The sequence below is a fragment of the Pristiophorus japonicus genome, chromosome 23, assembly GCF_044704955.1.
Source record: "Pristiophorus japonicus isolate sPriJap1 chromosome 23, sPriJap1.hap1, whole genome shotgun sequence".
In the NCBI taxonomy this organism is placed as follows: domain Eukaryota; kingdom Metazoa; phylum Chordata; class Chondrichthyes; family Pristiophoridae; genus Pristiophorus; species Pristiophorus japonicus.
The window spans coordinates 44,818,321-44,840,905 of record NC_091999.1 but is presented as its reverse complement, the minus strand read 5'-3'; the positions used below and the strand labels follow the sequence as shown (position 1 = coordinate 44,840,905).

At 46.3% G+C, this 22,585-nt stretch overlaps 1 protein-coding gene across 1 annotated transcript in view; it reads left to right on the top strand.

Moving 5' to 3' along the window:
• LOC139235667 (zinc finger protein 239-like) overlaps positions 1-21,441 on the top strand; it is a 61,531-nt gene extending 40,090 nt beyond the window's left edge. The window contains exons 3-4 of the mRNA XM_070866708.1: positions 19,344-19,410; positions 21,417-21,441. Coding sequence (XP_070722809.1) covers positions 19,344-19,410; positions 21,417-21,441 — 92 coding nt within the window. The remainder of the gene's footprint in view (positions 1-19,343; positions 19,411-21,416) is intronic.
• Positions 21,442-22,585: the final 1,144 nt, after the last annotated feature.

Sequence of the window (22,585 nt, the reverse complement as noted above, 5' to 3'; positions counted from 1 at the left end):
TTCTTGACTGAAATTCACTTTACAGGGTATTAAAAGGGGAGGATTTATTGACCGGAGGCTCAAACCAAACATCACATCAACATCTGACGAAGTCACTCGATTAATCGGGAATGGATTATCATCCTGCAACTATCGATGCAAAGGGGGAGAAAGTGTACACGTGCTCTGTGTGTGGACAAGGCTTCAGCCGATCATCCAACCTGGAGAGACACAAGCGCAGTCACACTGGGGAGAAACTGTGTAAATGTGGGGACTGTGGGAAACGTTTCAACTACCTGTCCCAGCTGGAAACACATCAGCGAGTTCACACTGGGGAGAAGCCGTTCACCTGCTCCAAGTGTCAGGAGGGATTCACTCAGTCATCCAACCTGCTGATACATCAGCGAATTCACACTGGGGAAAGGCCGTTCACCTGTTCCGGTGTGGGAAGGGATTCACTCAGTCATCCACCCTGCTGACACACCAGCGAATTCACACTGGGGAGAGGCCGTTCAGCTGCTCTGAGTGTGGGAAAGGATTCAATGAGTCATCCAATCTGCTGGCACACCAGCGAATTCACACCGGGAGGAGGCCGTTCATCTGCTCTGAGTGTGGGAAGGGATTCACTCGGTCATCCCATCTGTTGAGGCACCAGCGAGTTCACAAATGATTGTAGGGGTTGGATTATGCTGTTATTGCTGCTGTTAATCACAACCCGACTGATCCATGTTCATTCTGACAGTTTGGGTTTGTTTCCGCTGATGAAAACTCCTGTAACTGGACTGGAGATTAATATTTGGGATGTCGACAAATAAATTCGTGTTACTTTCAAGACATTGCTGCAGATTTTTCTCTTTCCCACCCGAGTGTTTAGCATCACCTGGCTAGAGCTCAGAGAGGACAAGCTGCGGGGAGGATCATATGGGGGAAGAACTTCAGCACGGACAAAATCCTTCAGGGTTATACTGAGAGTGGCAAATGGCACTTTGGTCTTTCTCATCTCTCTTCACTGACAGCAACCCGTGCGGGTTAATCTTGACAGTGTAAGGTGCGGATGATATCCACCCAAGGGTGCTAAAAGAGATGGGATGGGTGCTCTGCCAGCCTCTTGCCCATATCGCCAACAGCTCAGTAGATACATGGGTTGTTCCCTGAGATTGGAAGGTAGCACATGTAGTTCCCATTTTTCAATTGTGCACAAGTCAGAGCTCGGAAACTCAAGGCCCATCAACGTGACCTCGATCACTGGGAAGGTGCTTGAAGGGATCCTGAGAGATGCTGTTTTCCATCATGGGGAAAGTGAAGGGGCCATTAGAGATACTGAACATGGATTCCGGAAAACAAGGTCATGGCTTACAAACTAGCTTGAGTTTGTAAAGAAGTTGTCAGGTTGTGGATGGGGGAATCCGGTTGACATTGTCTACCTCAGGGTGTCAAACGCATTTTCGAGGGTGGGCCTGATCCAATAACCTGGCACTTGGCATGGGACACATTCAGCAAAAGCCATTAAAATAGGAATAAATGAAGATAAACTACATCGGAATTTGCATTTAGATTTTATTTACTGCCGCTGCTTCCAATCCCTGGCACCTCTTAGCTTGAGCGTTCATGAACTGACCATGCTCAAACCATAAGCACAAGGATATCGGTGCATGGTTCTGCCTCTGACCACAAGGCTATGTCACTGCCACATACAGATACCGTTTCCTTGTTTCACATCTCCATACAAACACCATCTCTTCACACATCCCCTTGCTACACAATTGCAGCAGACATGAGCAAGGACGTGAGGCTGATTAAAAGACACATTTCATTACAGCAAAGGTTACACTGGGAGAAATGTTCAGTTATTTTCCATTACAGGCAAAATGCCGGGCAAACCAGCAGCACACTGGCACCTGAAGAGTGTCTCATCGGCCTACAGGCTTTTCTTAAATAGATTTGCTGCGTGGAAATAAACTTAAACCAGCATTGCGGGCGTGATGCTCTATTCACACATTGAAGGCGAGAGAGATGCTGTCGGGCATACACTAAGTCAAGTAGCTGAAAGTGATTCACAAATTGGGTTTTGTGTTTCCTGATCCCGGGCGTGTTACCAATACCGGCAAAGATGAAGCCCATGGAATAAAAGGGACAATGGATACTGTCTCACTGTGAGCGAGTCGGAATGAGAAGCTTTAACAACAATCCATGATTCACAATGGGAGACCTCACCAGACGAAAGGACATTGGGCGTTTAATGAGCTCTTTTTGTCAGTGGGCTACAGGAGGCTATTTGTGTCAGAAGGAAAGCTGGTCACAGCAAACGAACAGTTTACTGGCCTGTCCAGGGCCCACTCTGACCCAACCTTCTCTCTCTCACTATTGATGGACACTGCTGCAGTAATTGCTCCTCTAACTTTTCCTCTCTTGTCCCTCCCACACCCCTAACCGGACACAATCTCCCTCCCCCTACATCCTCACTCAGCTGGAATCCACACCAGTCTCCCCATCTGCTCCTTGTTCTCTCTCTGGATCCTGAAACTACACAACTCGCTGATCCCTCCTGAAGTTACAGGCTCTAAAACTGAAGCTTGGTGGCCCTCAGTCCCTTCTCCTTGATTTACCTCCCCTTCTCTCCTCCTCTTTCCCCTTTGGTTGTGTTCCACACACTGGGCCTTGGGCCTTCCCCAGGTATTCTCAGTATGAACAGGGGGATGTGTGAGACAGGATGTCCCAGCTCTCCTCCTTTAAAGGGACATGCAGAGGACCAGCTGGGCTCATGGCCCTGCTTTATGACATCACTGCAGTGCCTAACAACCAACCTCCCGGAGCCCTGATCATTTTGGTCTGGGTTGAGCTCAGTGTTGTTACAGGAAGGGAAGCAGGAGCAGTATTTGACCCGTGTGAAGCCCAGGATTAATGGGAGAGGTACAGGATCAATTTATACCTTATTGAGTGCGAAATGTCATTGTCCCAGACACTCCTTGTCCCTCAGTATCTGTGTCGGGGAGCGACCGATGGGTTCACTCTGTCTCTAACCCGTGCTGTGCCCGACTGGAGAGTGTTTGATGCTAGCACGAGGTGCTCAGCTTAATGAGCACAACATTTAATCCAAAGATGATCAGATAAACCCATCTGCTTCACCCCTGGACACGGGTTCTGAAGGACAGGGAGTGTCTCTAATAATTTGGCTGGTATCCTTGATCAAATTTAAACACCTCACATCTCTTTTTAAAAATTCGTTCATGGGATGTGGGCGTCGCCTCTCATCTCTCATTCTTCTGTACGAGCGCGAATATAGGCCTAGTCTACTCAATCTCTCAAAGGACAATCCTCCCATCCCAGAAATCAGTCTGGCAAACTTTCATTGCACTCCCTCTATAGCAAGTTTATCATTCCTTACGTAAGGAGACCAAAACTGTACACAATACTCCAGGTGTGGTCTCACCAGAGCCCTTTATAATTGCAGTAAGATGTATTTACTCTTATACTCAAATCTTTTTGTAATAAAGGCCAATATACCATTTGCTTTCTTAATTGCTTGCGTATAAACTTTTAATGATTTGTGGACAAGAACACCCAGGTCCCTCTGAACACCAACATTTCCCAATCACTCACCATTTAAAAAAATCCTTTGCCTTTCTATTTTTACTCTCAGTTTATAACTTAACATTTCTTCACATTATATTCCATTTGCCATGTTCTTGCCCACTCACTGAATCTGTGTATATCCCGTTGAAACCTCTTTTCATCCTCCTCACAACTTACATTCCCAACTAGCTTTGTAGCCTCAGCAAACTTCCATATATTACATTTGGTTCCCTCATCCAAATTATTGATATAGATTGTGAATAGCTGGGGCCCAAGCACCGATCCTTGCAGCACCCCACCAGTTACAGCCTGCCAACCCAGAAATCACCCGTTTATTCCTACTCTGTTTTCTGAACGTTAACCAATCCTTGTTAATATATTACCCCTAATCTCACGAGCGATAATTTTGTTTAATAATCCCTTGTGTGGCACCTCATTGAATGCCTTTTGTAAATCTAAATAAACCACATCAAGTGGTTCGCCCTTTTCTATCCTGCGAGTGACAACCTCAAGAAATACTAACAGATTTGTCAAGTACAATTTCCCTCTCATAAATCCGTGTTCATTCTGCGCAATCGTGTTATTACTTACAACGTGCTTAATAATAGATTTTATCATTTTCACGACTACTGATATCAGAATTACCAGTATTGCACGGGTTAGATACAGAGTAAATCTCACTTCATCCTGTCCCAAACACTATCAGGGTTGATACAGAGTAAATCTCAGACTACAATATCCCAAATACTCCCAGGGCAGGTACAACTTGGTTTAGATACAGAGTAAAGCTCCCTCTACACTTTGCCATTAACCAGTCCCAGGGCAGGTGCAGTACAGGTTAGACATGGAGTATATTTTCCTCAACCCTGCCACAAGACATTCTCAGGGCAGGTACAGCACGGGTTAGATGGAGAGTAAAGCTCCCTCGACACTGTCCCATCAAACACTCCCAGTGCAAGTACAGCACGTGGTTAGATACAGAGTAAAGCTCCCTCTACACTGCCCCATCAAACACTCCCAGGACAGGTACAGCACAGGTTACATGGAGTACATTCTCCTTCTACCCTGACCCAGCAATTCCTTTGCAAATACAGCATTTGTTACATGTAAAATAAATCTCCCTTTACACTGTTCGATCAAACACTCCCAGAGCAGGTACTGCATTGGTTATTCACTAAGTAAAGCTCCCTCTACACTGTCGAAATAAACACTCCGAGGACAGCTACAGCACAGTGTAGATACAGTGTAATTCTCTCTCTAATCTCTCTAGAATCTTGCACAGTTTTGGTCGCCTTATTTAAGGAAGGATATATTTGCCTTGCTTAGAAACAGAGTAAAACTCCCTCAATACTCTCCCACCAGACATTGCAAGTGCAGGTACAAAGCAGGTTAGATACAGAGTATATCTTCCTCAATCCTGCCCCAAGCATTCCTGACCAGGTACTGCATTGGTTAGATTCAGATTAAAGCTCCTTCTACACTGTCCCATCAAACACTCCCAAGGCAGGTACAGCATGGGTTAGATACAGAGTAAAGCTCCCTCTATACTGTCGCATCAAGTACACCCACAGCAAGTAGAGCACGGGTAGATATGGAGTAAAGCCCCCCCTAGACTGTCCCGTCCAATGTTATTGAATGGGGAGCAGGCTCCGGGGGCCGGGTGGCCCCCTCCTGCTCTTATTTTTCATGGTCTTATGTATCCAGCATGCCCCGCAGGGGAGAATGTGCCGCACTCAGACGACAGGAGCTCAGTGCGCCCGTGCTGGTCCTGGCTGTGTTTGGAGTATGCGCGGTGTGTGTAATAGTGGAGGAGACACATTTCGGGCAGGCTCCACAGAAGTGTCCTTTTCATTGGGACGAAGGGGAATAATGGACCACTGGTGAGTAAGGGAGGCTTCATTAACAACCGGTACCCGCCGCAAGCCCGGAATAGTAACCAGAATATCGGCGATTGCAGTTTCGGGGCTTTTTCCCATTCACAGGTCCAGGCTAACGGCGGTGCAGGAAGTCAGGTTCAGCGCTCCGCCATCTTGATTCAGTTAGTAGCACAGTGCCATTTGCGGCCATCTTGGTGCAGGTACAAAGTGAATGATATCAGTGTCTGGAACTGAACGCAGCCAGATTAAGCAACTTCAGGGGTGGGGAACCAATGATTGTAGAACTGAACCCAGCCACAGTCAACACATTCAGGGGAGGGGAATCAGTGAGTGTAGAACTGAACCCAGCCACAGCCAACTCATTCAGGGGAGGGGAATCAGTGAGTGTAGAACTGAACCCAGCCAGAGTCAGCACCTTCAGGGGAGGGGAAACATTGAGTGTAGAACTGAACCCAGCCAGAGTCAGCATCTTTAGGAGAAGGAAGTGTACCTGTTTGTGTAGAACTGAACCCAGCCAGTGTCAGCACATTCTGGGAAGGAGAAGGAGGGGAACCAGTGAGTGTAAACCTGAACCCAACCAAAATTGGTAGTGAAAACTGGGAGTAGAGGAGAAACTGTCTGGAAATTTGTGTTGATTTGGATTTCAGCACAGCAGGTGGGACAACGTGTGGGACAGGGATTTATAGCTTTGGAAGGACAAGGGAGATAAGCATGTTCCATGGAAACTAGATGAGTCTCTCCTGAATTTCTGTCCTGTACTGACAGCGATGAGTTTTGTTATCCCCTTTTACAGCGTATTAGAAGGGGAAATTTTCAGACAGGAAACACAAACCAAACATCATGTCAAGAGCTGACAGAGTCACTCGATGCATCAGGACCTGAATATCATCGGCCTTTCAAAGTGGAAGGAGAAATGTTTGTCTGTCTTGCCTGTGGGAAAAGATTTCAAACATCAGTGTGACTGGAAAAGCACCGAGACACACACTCCCGAGTGAGTGTTCCAGTGCACGGACTGTGGAAAGAGCTTTAACCAGTTACACAGCCTGAAGAAAACATCGCAGCATATAAAGCACCGAGAAACTGTAAACGTTTTGTGCATATGGGTTAGGGCCAACTGATCGACCAACCATGGAGATTCACAAGGACACCCGCACCACGGAGAAACCCTGGAAATGTGGTGACTGTGGGAAGGCACTCAGATCGCCGTCAGAACTGGAAATTCATCGACGTCGTCACATTGGGGAGAGGCCATTCATTTGCTCTCTGTGTGGAAAGGGATTCACTGCATCATCCCACCAGCTGAAATACCAACGAGTTCACACATGGGAGAACACGTTCACCTGCTCTGAGTGTGGGAAGCGATTCACTCGGTCATCCCACCTGCTGACACACCAGTGAGTTCACACTGGGGAGAGGCCGTTCACCTGCTATGAGTGTGGGAAGGGATTCACTCAGTCATCCGATTTGCTGACACACCAGCGAGGTCACACTGGGGAGAGGCTGTTCACCTGCTCAGAGTGTGGGAAGGGATTCACTCAGTCATCCACCCTGCTGACATACCAGCGAGGTCACACTGGGGAGAGGCTGTTCACCTGCTCAGAGTGTGGGAAGGGATTCACTCAGTCATCCAACTTGCTGACATACCAGCGAGTTCACAAGTGACTCAAGGGGTTAGAATCTGCTGTTATTGCTGCTGTTAATCACATCCCGACTGAACCATGTTCAATCTAACAGTTGGGGTTTGTTTCTGCTAATAATAACCCTGAAACTGGGCTGGACCTTAATATTCTGGATATATTGCTGATTGTGTTCTCGGAGCTGCAGTGTCCATTTAAAAACTGTGTGTGTTATCTTTCCCCTTAACTCAGCAACTCTCAACAATAAAATTATGAACTTTTACTTTAATCCTATCTTGATCTTTGGTACACAATCTACAATAATGTAAACGTTTGTACTGAATATAATCTCCAATTAGAAAGAGCTTGCTGACAAATATTACTGACTTGCACATTACACACAGCGGCCGCTCCATTATCCACCAGAAAGAAGGGGAATGGAAATTGGTGGGGAATCAGTGTCCACAAATGGTGTCCCCCATCTGGTGTAGCAAAACCCCTGGCACGGGAATGGAGTCAAGTCCGAACCAAAACTGTGTGCAGTACTCCAGGTGTGGTCTTACCAACGCCCTGTACATTTGTAGCAGGACTTCCCTACTTTTGTACTCCATCCCCCTTGCAATAAAGGCCAGCATACCATTTGCTTTCCTGATTATTGCTCTATCTGCATGCTAAATTTTTGCATTTCATGTACAAGAACCCCCAGATCCCTCCGTATTACAGCATTTGGTAATCGTCCCCATTTAAAGAATCATTTGCTTTTTAATTTGTACTACCAAAGGGGATAAGCTGACATTTTAACACATTACAATCCATCTGCCAGATTTTGCCCACTCACTGAGCCTTGCTATATCCTTTCGTAGATTATCTGCGTCCTCCTCACAGCTTGCTTTCCCAACTATCTTTGTATCATCAGCAAATTTGATTATGTTACACTCGGTCCCTCCATCCAAGTCATTAATATAAATTGTAAATAGTTGAGGCCCCAGCACTGATCCCTGTGGCATTCCACTAGTTACAGTTTGCCAACCTGAAAATATCCATTTATCCCGACTCTCTGTTTTCTGTTAGTTTGCCAATCCTCCATCCACGGTGATACATTACCCCCAATCCTATGAGCTCTTAGCTTGTGCAATAGCCTTTTGTGTAGCACCATATAGAATGCTTTCTGGAAATCCAAATATACAACATCAACTGGTCTCCTTTATTCACTCCGCTCGTTACATCCTCAAACAACTCCAGGAAATTTGACAACATGATTTCTCTTTCATTAAACCAAGCTGACTCTGCTTGATGGCAATATGATTCTCTAAATGTCCTGCTACTTTTCCTTAATGATGGACTCCAGTATTTTCCCACTGACAGATGGTAGGCTAACTGGTCTATAGGTTCCTGCTCTCTGTCTCACTCCTTTCTTAATTAGGGTTGTTACACTTGCGGTATTCTTGTCCACTGGGACCTCGCCAGAATTTAGGGAATTTTGTTAGATTACAACCGATGCACCCTCTATCTCTGCAGCCACTTTTTTCAGACCCTAGAATGCATGTAATCAAGTCCAGGGGACTTGTCCGTCTTTAGTCCCATTCGTTTGATTAGTACTTGATCTCTAGTGATAGTGATTGCTCCCCCGCTACCCCGCCCCCCGCAATAGCTCCTTTGTTAGCAACTATTGGGAAGTTTTTAGGTGCCCTCTACCATGAAGACCGATTCAAAATTATTTTAAAAATTGTCTGCCATTTCCGTGTTTCCCATTATTAATTCTCCAGTTTCATCTTCTAAGGGACCAACGTTTACTTCAGCTGCTCGTTTCCGTTTTATATCCCTGTAGGAGCTCTTATTTTCTGTTTCCATATTCCTTGCTAATTTTCTCTCATCTGCTATCTTCACTGTCTCTATCATTTTTTTCGTCGTCCTTTGCTGGTTTCTAAAAATTTCCCAATCCTCAGGCCTTCCACTGTCATTCGCAACATTTTATGCCTTTTTTCAATTTGATACCATCCTTTACTTCCTGAGTTAGGCAGGGATGGTTCATCCTTCTCTTAGCATCTTTATTTCTCACTTGAATAAATCTTTGCTGAGAGTTATGAAATATCTCCTTAAATGTTTGCCATTGCATTTCTACAGTCTTACCCTCTAATATATTTTCCCAGTTCACTTGTTGTCAGTGACATGGGTTGCTTTATATCACATGGGAGGAACTTGGTGTCAGTGACTGAGGGTTTGGTTCAACATTCTTTGACATGACTAAGGCTTTTGACAAGGTCAACCATGAGGCGTTATGGAGTGTACTCTACAATTTCAGCTATCCATATTCCCAATACAAGCCTCCTGCAGCAAGTGCTCTATTCGGAGTTTCGACACGGCAGGGAAAATGGGTGGGCGGGGCTTCAGGGTGTCTGTCAGTTTTATTGGACCACATGTTTGTGCCCAGGTCAGTGGCCCCTGAAAGGGAACCTTGTTGTTCTGGTGTTTGTTGTCTGGTGACTCTGGGCCAAACTGGCTCACCCTATTGGGCCAGCCCGTGATCACCCTATTGGGCTAGCCCACGCCCACCTGGCCCAGGCCATCCCAGGCTCACCTCATTGGATCAGCCCGGGCTCACCTATTGGGCCAGCCTGGGCACGACCTACTAGGCCAGCCCGGCTCACACTATTGGGCCAGCCCGGACTCATCTATTGGGCCAGCCTGGGCTCACCCTATTGGGCCAGCCCGTCTCACCCTATTGGGCCAGCACAAAAGACCCATTGTCCAGCGGAGAGAATCAGCAGCTCATTGATTTTATTCTCACTCTGCGCACAGCGGATGCAGAACTGAACCCAACATTGTAAGCTGGAAATGCATCGTCACAGTCACACTGGGGAGAGGCCGTTCAGCTGCTCTGAGTGTGGGAATAATTCACTCAGTCATCCCACCTGCTGACACACCAGCAAAATCACACCGGGGAAAGGCCGTTCTCCTGTTCTGACTGTGGGAAGGGATTCATTCAGTCATCCAACCTGCTGAGATACCAGCTAGTTCACAAATGACTGCAGCGGTTGGATTCTATTGTTTCTGCTGCTGGTAATCGCATCCTGATTGAATCATGTTTGTTGTATCAGTTGGGGTTTGTTTCTGTTGATGTGAATAACCTATAACTGGGCTAGAGTTTAATATTTTCATGTTTCAAATAACACAGTGTGTCGATATTTGATATCTCCAAGATAAGAGCGGACTAATTGATGTCTTGTTACTGACTGCACCATTTTGGGCCTTTTCTCCTTTCTAATTCTGGATTATTACAGTTCTCATACCATCAGTTACTCTCCGGGACAAGTTCCCAGTCTATTAATCACTTTCAAAAACTGGACTTAGCGTGTGCCCCGCAGCATCTCTCTAACCTTCGATGTGTGAATGGAGCACTCCGCCTGAAAACCTGGTTTCAATTTAAATTTGAATCCACTCAGCAAATGCATTTAAAAAAAATATGTACATGTAAACTGATCACATGAAGTAATTGGCAAAGGTTTAGATTCACCAAGATGAATAAGTGAACACATCACGGCCCAATAACCCAGCTCTATATTCACAGGAGAAAGTCTGTTATCTATCTCCTCGAATGGCAGTTGGTGAGATGAGCGACTGAATCTCTTTCCATGCACAACAGCATCCATTCCCACTGTCCCCACATTTAGTGTTGAGTCAGGTGGGCGCACGAGTCTCACAGGCTGAACGATTGGTTGGAGGAGCATCCACACACAGAACATGTGTCCTGCTTCTCCCCGCTGTGATTGGTGTTTTTAAAAAGGCTGATGATAAGATGATCCTGATCAATCCGGGGAATCTGTCAAATCTTGACGCGATGTCTGGATTGCGTTTCACAGTTGCAGATCCTCCCCTTCTAATACCCTGAAAATAAATGGTGGTTACAAACGTTGTTACGTTAAGTACAGGATATAAATTCAGAATAGACAATTCTAGATTCTATGGAACATTCTGTCCCCTCCTGTCCCTCCTAAGTTCCTTATTCTAGACATTTACTGTCTAAAATCAACATTCATTTAATCGCCTGAGCTTTATTATCTCCAGAAAGTGCTGAATCTGGCTCGGTGAAATTCCACAAACAATAGATAACCTCTAGTGCCACACGGTCAGTCGATTCTGTGAGTACCAGCAGGATTTCCACTGTGGTAGGCATCACAGCCTCAACTCCTGTCCTCAAATGACATCCACACACTTCCCAGTTGTGATGAGGCCAATTATAACCTGTGAACTGCTGCCTTGGCTGAGCTCAACTAACAGCCCAGATCAAGGATCTAACTTGGGACCGTCCCAGTCAGTACTGCAGTGTTCTAAAATTTGGGGGGGGGGGGTGTTGGGGAAGGGTGGGAACAGAATATTTTGAAACAAATTTGACTCCACCTGTAAAGGAAACCTTCGTCACAATGCACAATTCTGAAATCTTTCCAAATTAGACAAGCAAGTGAAATAGATCATCAAAAACAGTGAGACATTTTAGAATGGCTCAAGTCACTGAAATAGCTTTACAATCATTGCACAGTACAAAAGGGAGCGACTGGTAATGGTAGCTCAGTTCTTAAAGTCCTCCGACACAAGATAAATTGGACTGTCCCTTTTATTATAAAGAGGCAGAGAAAGTGGAGTCCCTGTCCCTTTATGTATATATATATGTATATGTGTGTCTATGTATATATGCGTGTATGTATATATGTGTGTGTGTGTGTATATAAAGCACATCATTCTTAATATTTGCTAATCAATTGCACAGAGATAAATTATTACGCGCACAGGCATCTTCCACCCTTCAACATGTAGTTAAGGATCTGGAATATTAGGTCCTTCATTGAAACACCTGTGAACTCATCCCTTTTCGGCATGGAAGCAAGTCATCCTCGTTTCGAGGGACTGTCTATGAAGATGATGATGATGGTGCAAGATTAACAAGAGGGTTGTTTAAAATGGAAATAACTTCAAGGTGTTACCGACCTTGAACTTTGCTGGAAAAAAAGAGAAGAACCCCAGTAATGTTCAACTTCTTATATATGCAGTAATGAATCTTGAATGCCACAGCATGGTAACAAAATTGAACTTAAGACTTGAAAAACAAATGCTTGGAATGAATGATTTGGAGCCATGTGTTATCTTCCACGACAGACTGCTCGAGGGGGAAGATAACGGACTTGCTGTAAACGCATTGCAGATACCTTTTGTATTGTTAAATCACAAAGGCAGGACACAGGTTTTTGTGAAAATAAAATTGACGAGCTAAATAGATAGGAGTTCCTGCTCAAGCATTCGGGACGGGAAATCTAATTCAGATAACCTAAGTTTGACCTGTGGAGGGAAGACCTCTCACAGAGCGGTGATGTTTTTCCTTTTGTTTTTTTTCTTGCAGAAGCAATTGGAAGCGAGGACACAGGATGAAATATCGCAACCAGCAAGGGCCAGGTGAACGAGGGAAGGTGTGTGTGTCTAGAATGCTGGGGGAGCATCGCTGACCTACATACTTCCCGGTTAAGTAATGCCTCGATTTCAAAATGTTCATGTTTGTTTTCATATCCCTGCATGGCCTCGCTCCTCCCTATCTCTGTAATCTCCTCCAGAGCCCCACAATCCCTGAGATATCTGCGCTCCTCTAATTCTGCCTTCTTGAGCATCCCTGATGATCATCGCACAACCTTCTGTTGCCTTGGCCCCAAGCTCTAAAACTCGTTTCTTATACCTCTCCGCCACTCATTCCTCCTTTAAGATGCTCCTTAAAACCCATGTCTTTGACCAAGCTTTTGGTCACCTGTCCTAATATCTGTTTATGTGGCTTGGTGTCAAGTTTTTTGTCTTATATTATTCTGTGAAATTCCTTGTGACGTTTCACACATTAAAGGCGTTATATAAATACAAGTTTTGTTTTTGTTGTTGCTGATACCCTTGATTTGACCTTTCACGGTATTTTTAGAACGTGCAGCTCAGGAACAAGCCATTTGGCCGAACTGGTCCACGTCGGGGTTTAAATGCCACACGACCCTCCTTCACCCTATCAACATACCCTCCTATTCCTCCACAGTGAGCAGTTCAACAGTCACTGGTTGCCTTCCAGTGCCCATCCAAAGGGCCAATGTGTGAGGGTATGCAGTGATTGTTGGCAGCCTATTCAACGTTGGGGGCATCATAGTCCCTTTGCAGACTTGGCCTTTGCTGCTGTGGTGAGTGGACAATGACCAGTGGAAGGAGCCCAGGGCGGTGAGTTTAACTGCAGTCTGCCCACCAGCAGCCCAGCCTGCGTCAGCTGACAACGCCCACAGTGAGCAGCTGGAATGTGCAACCTCTCCTGGTCTGCACCGGGGAGCAAGGGAGGTCAAGGATCAGCACAGAATGTCATCAACCTTGACCTCCAGCCTCTCTCCTTCAGGAGAATCAAGTTGCATTGACGTCATGATGTCAGCACGTTCCAGTGCGTATCACACCCGGACCCCACTGTTCTGGCGATCTCAGTCCCCAGTGGGTGAAAGCTCCTGTCAATCAGGCCGTGGGCTCTGGTCACATGCCCCTGGACTGTGGGCTGCCCAACGGCTGGAGGCGGAGAGAAGATTCCGGAACGGGGAGGCGGCGCGCAGCTCAGGGGAGCCCTGGACCCAGCGGTGGGGGGCTTTCTAAACACCCGGGTTAGGCCTCAGGCCCAAGCAAGAACCTGCGGCTCCGGCGTTTGCCCCGAGCTCGAGTGTGTCAGATGCTTCACGGAAGCGGTCAGAGATTGTAGGGGCGGGGAAGGATGTGGACCCGCGTGTGGGCCGGGGAGCCTCACACACATCCGGTTTAGGCCTCAGGCCCCAATCCCGGCCCACAGGCCCCCGGGTATGCCCGGTGGTGGCAAGCCCGGCTCAGCGGGGACACTGGCCACCGTCTTGCACAGGGCAGGGTCACAGCGCATGCGCGACCACCTTGCCCAGGAACAATAAGTTGGCGGGGCTTCAAGGTCCCAGTGCCCGCGAGATGGAGTAACCTGGGCATCAGGCTCTTCATCACCTCACAACAATAACCTAGGCAACAGGCTCTTCATCCCCTCAGAACAATAACCTCGGCAACAGGCTCTTCATCCCCTCACAACAGTAACCTGGTCAACAGGCTCTTCATCCCCTCACAACAGTAACCTGGTCAACAGGCTCTTCATCCCCTCACAACAGTAACCTTGGCATCAGGCTTTTCATCACCTCACAAAAATAACCTAGGCAACAGGCTCTTCATCCCCTTACAACAATGACAGAGGCAACAGGCTCTTCATCCCCTCAGAACAATAACCTAGGCAACAGGCTCTTCATCCCCTCACAACAGTAACCTGGTCAACAGGCTCTTCATCCCCTCACAACAGTAACCTGGTCAACAGGCTCTTCATCCCCTCACAACAGTAACCTGGGCATCAGGCTCTTCATCACCTCACAAAAATAACCTAGGCAACAGGCTCTTCATCCCCTTACAACAATGACAGAGGCAACAGGCTCTTCATCCCCTCACAACAATGACCTAGGCAACAGGCTCTTCATCCCCTCACAACAGTAACCTTGTCAACAGGCTCTTCATCCCCACACAACAATAACCTGGGCATCAGGCTCTTCATCACCTCACAACAATAACCTAGGCAACAGGCTCTTCATCCCCTTACAACAATGACAGAGGCAACAGGCTCTTCATCCCCACACAACAATAACCTGGGCATCAGGCTCTTCATCACCTCACAACAATAACCTAGGCAACAGGCTCTTCATCCCCTTACAACAATGACAGAGGCAACAGGCTCTTCATCCCCTCACAACAATGACCTAGGCAACAGGCTCTTCATCCCCTCACAACAGTAACCTTGTCAACAGGCTCTTCATCCCCTCACAACAGTAACCTGGGCAACAAGCTCTTCATCCCCTCACAACAGTAACCTGGGCAACAAGCTCTTCATCACCTCACAACAACATCCTGGGCAACAGTTACAACATTAGCCTCTATTTATATAGTGCCTTCAACGTAGTAAATCGTCCAAGGGCACTTCATGGGAACGTTATTGGAGAATAATTTAACACCGAAGCGTAGAAACATAGAAAGTACGTGCAGGAGTAGGCCATTTGCCTCTTCGATGCTGCAGCTCCATTCAATATGATCATGGCTGATCATGCAACTTCAGTACCCCATTCCTGCATTCTCTCCATATCTCTTGATCCCTTTAGCCATAAGGGTCACATCTAACTCCATTTTTAATATGTCCAACGAATCGGATTCAAAACTTTCTATGGTAGATAATTGCACAGGTTCACAACTCTCTGGGTGAAAAAGGTTCTCCTCATCACAGAAGCACATAAGAACATAAGAATTAGGAATAGGACTAGGACATCTAGCCCCTCGAGCCTGCTCCGCCATTCAACAAGAACATGGCTGATCTGGCCGTGGACTCAGCTCCACTTACCCGCCCGCTCCCAGTAACCCTTAATTCCCTTAATGGTTAAAAATCTATCTATCTGTGATTTGAATACATTCAATGAGCTACCCTCAACTGCTTCCTTGGCAGAGAATTCCACAGATTCACAATCCTCTGGTAGAAGAAATTCCCTCTCAACTCGGTTTTAAATTGTCTCCCCCTTATTTTGAGACTGTGCCCCCTAGTTCTAGTGTTCCCCGACCAATGGAAACAACCTCTCTGCCTCTATCTTGTCTATCCCTTTCATTGTCTTAAATGTTTCTATAAGATCAAACCTCATCCTTCTGAACTCCAACGAGTAAAGACCCAGTCTACTCAATCTATCATCATAGGGTTACCTCCTCATCTCCGGAATCAGCCTAGTGAATCGTCTCTGTACCCCCTTCAAAGCTAGTAGATCCTTCCTTAAGTAAGGTGACCAAAACTGCTCGCAGTACTCCAGGTGCGGCCTCACCAATATCCTATACAGTGTGAGCAGGACCTCTCTGCGTTTGTACTCCATCCCTCTCGCAATGAAGGCCAACATTACATTCGCCTTCCTGATTACCTGCAGCACCTGCAAACTAACTTTTTGGTATTCATGCACAAGGACCCCAGGTCTCTCTGCAGCGCAGCATGTTCTAATTTCTCCCCATTCAAATAATATTCCCTTTAACAGTTTTTTTTTCCAAGGTGGATGACCTCACACTTTCCGGCTCACCCCTTATCTTTAGACTGTGCCACCCTGCTTCTCGACTTCCCCAACATTGGGAACATTCGTCCTGCATCTAACCTGTCCAGTCCGGTCAGATTTTTATAGGTTTCTATGAGATCCCCTCTCATTCTTCTAAATTCCAGTGATTATCAGCCGAGCCGATCCAGTCTTTCCTATTATGTTAGTCCTGCCATCCCGGGAATCAGTCTGGTGAACCTTCGCTGCACTCCGTCAATAGCAAAAACGTTGTTTCTCCGATTAGGAGACCAACACTGCACACAATAGTCAAGATATGGTCTCACCAAGTCCCTGTACAACTGCAGTAAGACCTCACTGCTCCTATACTCAAATCCCCTCGCGAGAAAAGGACAGCATACCATTTGCTTTCTTTACTGCCTGCTGTACCTGCATGCATACCTTCAATGACTGATGAACCATGACACCCAGGTCTTTTTAAACCTCCCCTTTTACTGATCTGTCAACATTCAGATAATAATCTGCCTTCCTGTTTTTGTTACCAAAGTGGATAGCCTTAAATGTATCCCCATAATACTTCATCTGACATGCATTTGCCCATTCACCGAACGTGTCCCTGTCCCCCTGCAGCCTCTTAGGTTCCTCCTCGCAGCTCGCATTGCCACCCAGCTTGGTGTCATCTGCAAACTTGGAGATATTACATTCAATTCCTTCGTCTAAATCATTAAAGTATATTGTAAATAGCTGGGGTACCAGCACTGAACCATGTGACACCCCACTAGTCACTGCTTGCCATTTTGAAAAGGACTCGTTTATTCCCACTCTTTGCTTCCTATCTGCCAACCAGTTCTCTATCCACGTCAATGCATTACCCCAATACCATGTGCCTTAATTTTGGACACTAATCTCTTGTGTTGGACGGTCAAAACCCTCTTGAAAGTCCAAATACATCACATCCACTAGTTCTCCCTTGTCCACCATACGAGTTACATCTTCAAAAAACTCGAGAAGATTTGTCAAGCATGATTTCCATTTCATAAATCCATGCTGACTTGGATTCATCCTGTCACTGCTTTCCAAATGCGCTGCTATTACATCTTTAATAATTGATTCCAGCATTGTCCCCACAAACGATTTCAGGCTAACCGATCTATAATTATCTGTTTTCTCGCTCCTTCCTTTTTTAAAAAGTGAGGTTACATTAGCTACCCTCCAATCCATAGGAACTGAACCAGAGTCAATGGAATATTGGAATATGACCACCAAGGCATCAACATTTTCGAGGGCAACTTCCTTAAGTACTGTGGGATGCAGACTATCAGGCCGTGGGGATTTATCGGCCTTTAGTCCCTTCAATTTCCCTAACACCATTTCCTGAATATTAAGGATTTCCCTCAGATCCCCCTTGTTGCTCAACCCTCGGTTCCCTAGTATTTACGTGAGTTTTTTCGTGTCTTCCTTAGTACAGACAGAACCAAAGTATGTGTTCAGTTCGTCTGCCATTTCCTTGTTCCACATTATGATGTCATCTGATTCTGACTGCAAGGGACCTGCATTAGTCTTCACTAATCTTTTTCTCTTCACTAATCTACAGAAGCTTTTTCAGTCAGTTTTTATGTTCTCTGCAAGCTTTCTCTCATCCTCTATTTCACTCCTCCTAATTAAACCCTTGGTCCTCCTCTGCTGAATTCTAAATTTCTCCCAGTCATCAGGTTTGCTGTTTTTTCTGGCCAATTTAGATGCATCTTCCTTGGATTTAACCCTATCCTTAATTTCCCTTGCTAGCCACGGTAGAGCCACCTTCCCTGTTTTAGTTTTACTCCAGACAGGGATGTACAATTGTTGAAGTTAATCTATGTGATAGTTAAATGTCTGCCATTGCCTATCCACCGTCAACCCTTTAAGTATCATTTTCCAGTCTATCCCAGCAAGTTCACGTCTCATACCGTCGAAGTTTCCTTTCATTAATTTCAGGACCCTAGTCTCTGAATTAACTGTGTCATTCTGCATCTTAATAAAGAATTCTACCATATTATGGTTACTCTTCTCCAAGGGGCCCGGCACGACCAGATTGCTAATTAATCCTCTCTCACTACACATCACCCAGTCAAGGATGGCCTGCTCTCCAGTTGGTTCCTCGACATGTTGGTCTAGAAAACCATCCCTTATACACTCGAGAGGATTTACTGTGATTGAAAGGCTGCATTAAAGGGAGCAGGGTGCGGCAGCGCGGTCCCGGCCTGCAAGACCATCAGCAGGCCGGGGCCATCAGAGGTAACTGCGAGCGGCGGTGGCATACCACTGCAGGAGGTCGACGGTTGTGAAGCCAGGTCGCTCATTACAGTGCGAGCAGGCACAGGATGAGGGGCCAAGGAGCTGCAAGAGATTGTAGAGGGAAGTGACCCGGGCCCAGGAGAGGCGTGAGTCTGGGGCCTAGAAGAGGCGAGTGCCCAGAGGCAGCATGGACCTGCCCACACTGCTATATGCGTGTACGCTAGGTCCGTGCAGCAGAGCTGGTCTCCAGTCGTCTGAGGTAATCATTGCCACTGGACCAAGACCTAGCTCTCTCAAGCCTGTGTGGTGGCTGGTGTGCAACGGCCATCACACGTAAAAAACATCCAACCACAGGCATCGTACACCTTCCAAAGTGTAGATCGGGATCTGGAATATTAGGTCCTTCATTGAAACACCTGTGAACTCAAACCTTTTTGGCGCAGAAGCAAGTCATCTTCGCTTCGAGGGACTGCCTATGGTGATGATACACTCCAGGAAATCCTCCTCCACAGTATTGCTACCAGTTTGGATAGCCCAATCAAATTATGGCTTAATGTCACCCATGATAACTTCTGTACCCTTATTGCACGTGTCCCTAATTTCCTGTTTGGTGCCATCCCCAAACTCCCTACGACCTTTTGATCGTCTGCACACAACTCCCACTAATGTCTTCTGCCCTTTGGTGTTTCGCAGCTGTATCCATATAGATAAAACATCATCCACGCTAATGTCCTTCCTTACTATTGCGGTAATCTCCTCTTTAACCAGTAACGCTACCCCACCTCCTTTTCCTTCCTGTCTGTCCTTCCAAAATATTGATTATCCCTGGATGTTGAATTCCCAGCCTTGGTTACCCTAGAGCCATGTCTCCATAATCCCAATTACATCATATCTGTTAACAGCTATCTGCGCAGTCAATTCATCCAACTTATTACGAATGCTTCTCGCACTGAGAATCCGAACATTCAGGTTTGTTTTTTAACAGTCTTTGTCCTTTTAGAATTATGTTGTAGTGTGCCCTTTTGTAAACCCGTTTTGATTTTTGCCCTTGATTTCTCTGCCCTCCACTCTTGCTTTTCTCCTTCCTACCTTTTGTTTCTGCCGCCTTTTTATTTCTCTCTGCCTCCCTGCACAGATTCCCATTCCCCTGCCATTTTAGTTTAAACCCTGCCCATTTAGAATCATAGATTTAGAATCATAGAATCATAGAAATTTACAGCATGGAAGGAGGCCATTTCAGCCCACCGTGTCCGTGCCGGCCGACACAGAGCTATGCAGCCTAATTCCACTCTCCAGCTCTTGGTCCGTTGCCCTGTTGCTTACGGCACTTCAAGTGCAAATCAAAGTGCTTTTTAAATGTGCTGAATATTTCTGCTTCTACCATCCTTTCAGGCAGTGAGTTCCAGACCCCCACCAGTCTCTGGGTGAAGACATTTCCCCTCAAATCCCCTCTAAACCTCCTACCTGCAGAGGGAAGGAGTTCTAGAGCTTTGGGCCTAGACAGCAGAAGGCAGGACCACCGATGGTTTCGTGATTATAATTACGGATCCTCAAGAGGGCAGAATTTGAGAAGCACAGATATATGGGGAGGGGGGTGGGCTTTTGAGGCTGAAGGATATTACTGAGATAGGGAGGGACGAGGCCACGGGGGGATTTGTAAATAAGCTGAGAATTTTGAAATTGATAAGTTGCATACCAGGGAGCCAATGTCGGTCACATGGATGATGGGAGAACAGGACTTGGTGCGAGTTAGGACACGAGCTGCAGAGTTTTGGATGAGCTCGGGTTTACTTAGTGTCGAACATGGGAGGCCAGCCAGGAGTGTGTTGGAATAGTCAAGTCGAGAGGTAACAAAGGCATGGTTGAGAGCTTCTGCAGCAGATGAGCTGTGGCAGGGGCGGAGACGGGCAATGTTACGGGGGTGGAAATAGGCGGTTTTGGTTAAGGTGCGGATATGTGCTCGGAAGCTCATTTCAGGGTGAAAGTTTGCGAACAGTCTCGTTCAGCCTCGGCCAGATGCTAGAGAGAGGGATGTAGTCGGCGACGAGTGAATGGAGTTTGTCATGGGGACAAAAGACAATGGCTTCAGTCATCCCAATATTTAATTGGAGAAATTTCTGCTCACCTGTTACTGGATGTTGTACAAGCAGTCTGACAATTTAGAGACTGTGGAGGGGTCGAGAGAAGTGGTGGTGAGATACAGCTGGGCCTCGTTAGAATCATAGAATGGTTACAGCACAGAAGGAGGCCATTCGGCCTGTCGAACCCATGCCGGCTCTCTTCAAGAGGACTTCAGCTAGTGCCACTCACCTGCCTTTTCCCTATAGCCCGAAAAATTTATCTCCTTCAGATACATATCTAACTCCCTTTTGAAACCAGTGACTGAGTCAACGTCCACCATCCCTTCAGGCAGTGCATTCCAGATCCTAACCACTCGCTGTGTAAAAATGTTTTTCTCATGTTGCCTGTGGTTGTTTTGCCAATCACCTTAAATCTGTGTCCTCTGGTTCTCTAACATTCCACCAATGGGAACAGTTTTCCTCTAACTACTCTGTCCAGACCCCTCATGATTTTCAACACCTCTATCAAATCTTCTTTACTTTAAGGAGAAAGCCCCAGCTTCTCCAGTTTATCCACGTTACTGAAGGCCCTCATCCCTGGAATCATGATCGTACATGTTTTCTGCACCCTCTCTAGCCCTTCACATCCTTCCTAAAGTGCGGTGCCCAGAATTGGACACACTACTCTAGTTGAGGCCGAATCAATGTTTTATACATGTTCATCTTAATTTCCACACTTTTGTACTCTATACCTCTATTCATGAAGCCTAAGCTGCCGTAAGTTTTTTTAACTGCTTTCATAACCTGTCCTGCCACCTTCAACGATCTGTGCACATAAACCGTTAGATCTCTCAGATGTATTCTCGACCTGACATCTGTCATATGCGCTCTTTTTCGGCTTCACCTTATTGCCAGGCCGCTTGTGATGTTCGCGGCCTAGAGGAGTCCATGGGCCATGTATATATTCAGTGTGAGAGATTGCAGCCCCTGAATAGTAACCTGAAGGGGCTGCTCCTCAACTCTTGGTTATACTTTAGCCCCGTGCTCCTAAGCTTTGGCCGCCTGGTGCTGAGGGGGGTTGGTAAGACGGAGGATCTTCTCCTGGACCTGCTCTTGGGCCTGGCTCAAACAGCAACTTGTAGGTCCGGGGTGGGCGGGGCCCAGAGGTGGGTCACTCTAGCTGCCTGCCTCTCTTCCACGGTCAAGAAAGGAGGGAGAGAGAAAACGGGTACTACAGAACAGTCAACCTGACATCAGTCCTTGGGAAAATGCTGGAATCCATTACTACAGAAGTGGTAACAGAGCTTTTAGAAAATCATGGTATGATTAGGCAGAGTCACCATGAATTTATGAAAGGTAATCGTGTTTAATACAGTTATTAATTTTTTTGAGGATGTAACTAGCAGGGTGGATGAAGGGGAACCAGTGGATGTAATGTTTTAGAATTTCCAAAAAGCATTTGATGTGCCACATAAAATGCTAGTTAAGAGCTCATGGAGTTGTGGGTAATATATTAATATGGTTAGAGGATTGGTTAACGGATGGAGAACAGAGAGTAGGGATAAACGGGTCATTTTCCAGTTGGGAGGCGGTGACTAGTGGGATGCCAGCACTTTACCTGAACTATTTACAGTCTATATTAATGACCAAGTGCATTGTATACAGGATTGCTGACGATTCAAAGCCAGATGGGAAAGTACGTTGTGAGGAGGACACAAAGCGCTGCAGAGGGATATGGACAGGTTAAGTGAGTGGGCAGTAAGGTGGCAGATGGAGTATAATGTAGGGAAATGTGAGCTTATTCACTTTGTTAGCAATAATAGAAAAACAGAATATTTTGTTAATGGTGAAAAACTAATAAATGTTAGTGTTCAGAGAGATTTAGGTGTCCTCGCATAGGAAACTCAGAGAGCTGGCATGCAGTTCCAGCACGCAATTAGAAAGGCATGTTGCCCTTTATTGCCAGGTGGTTGGAGTACAAGAATTACAAAGTCTTGCTACAATTGTAAAAGGCGCTGGTGAGGCCACACCTGCAGTACTATGCACAGTTTTGGTCTCCTTAATCTGAGGGAGTGCAACGAAGG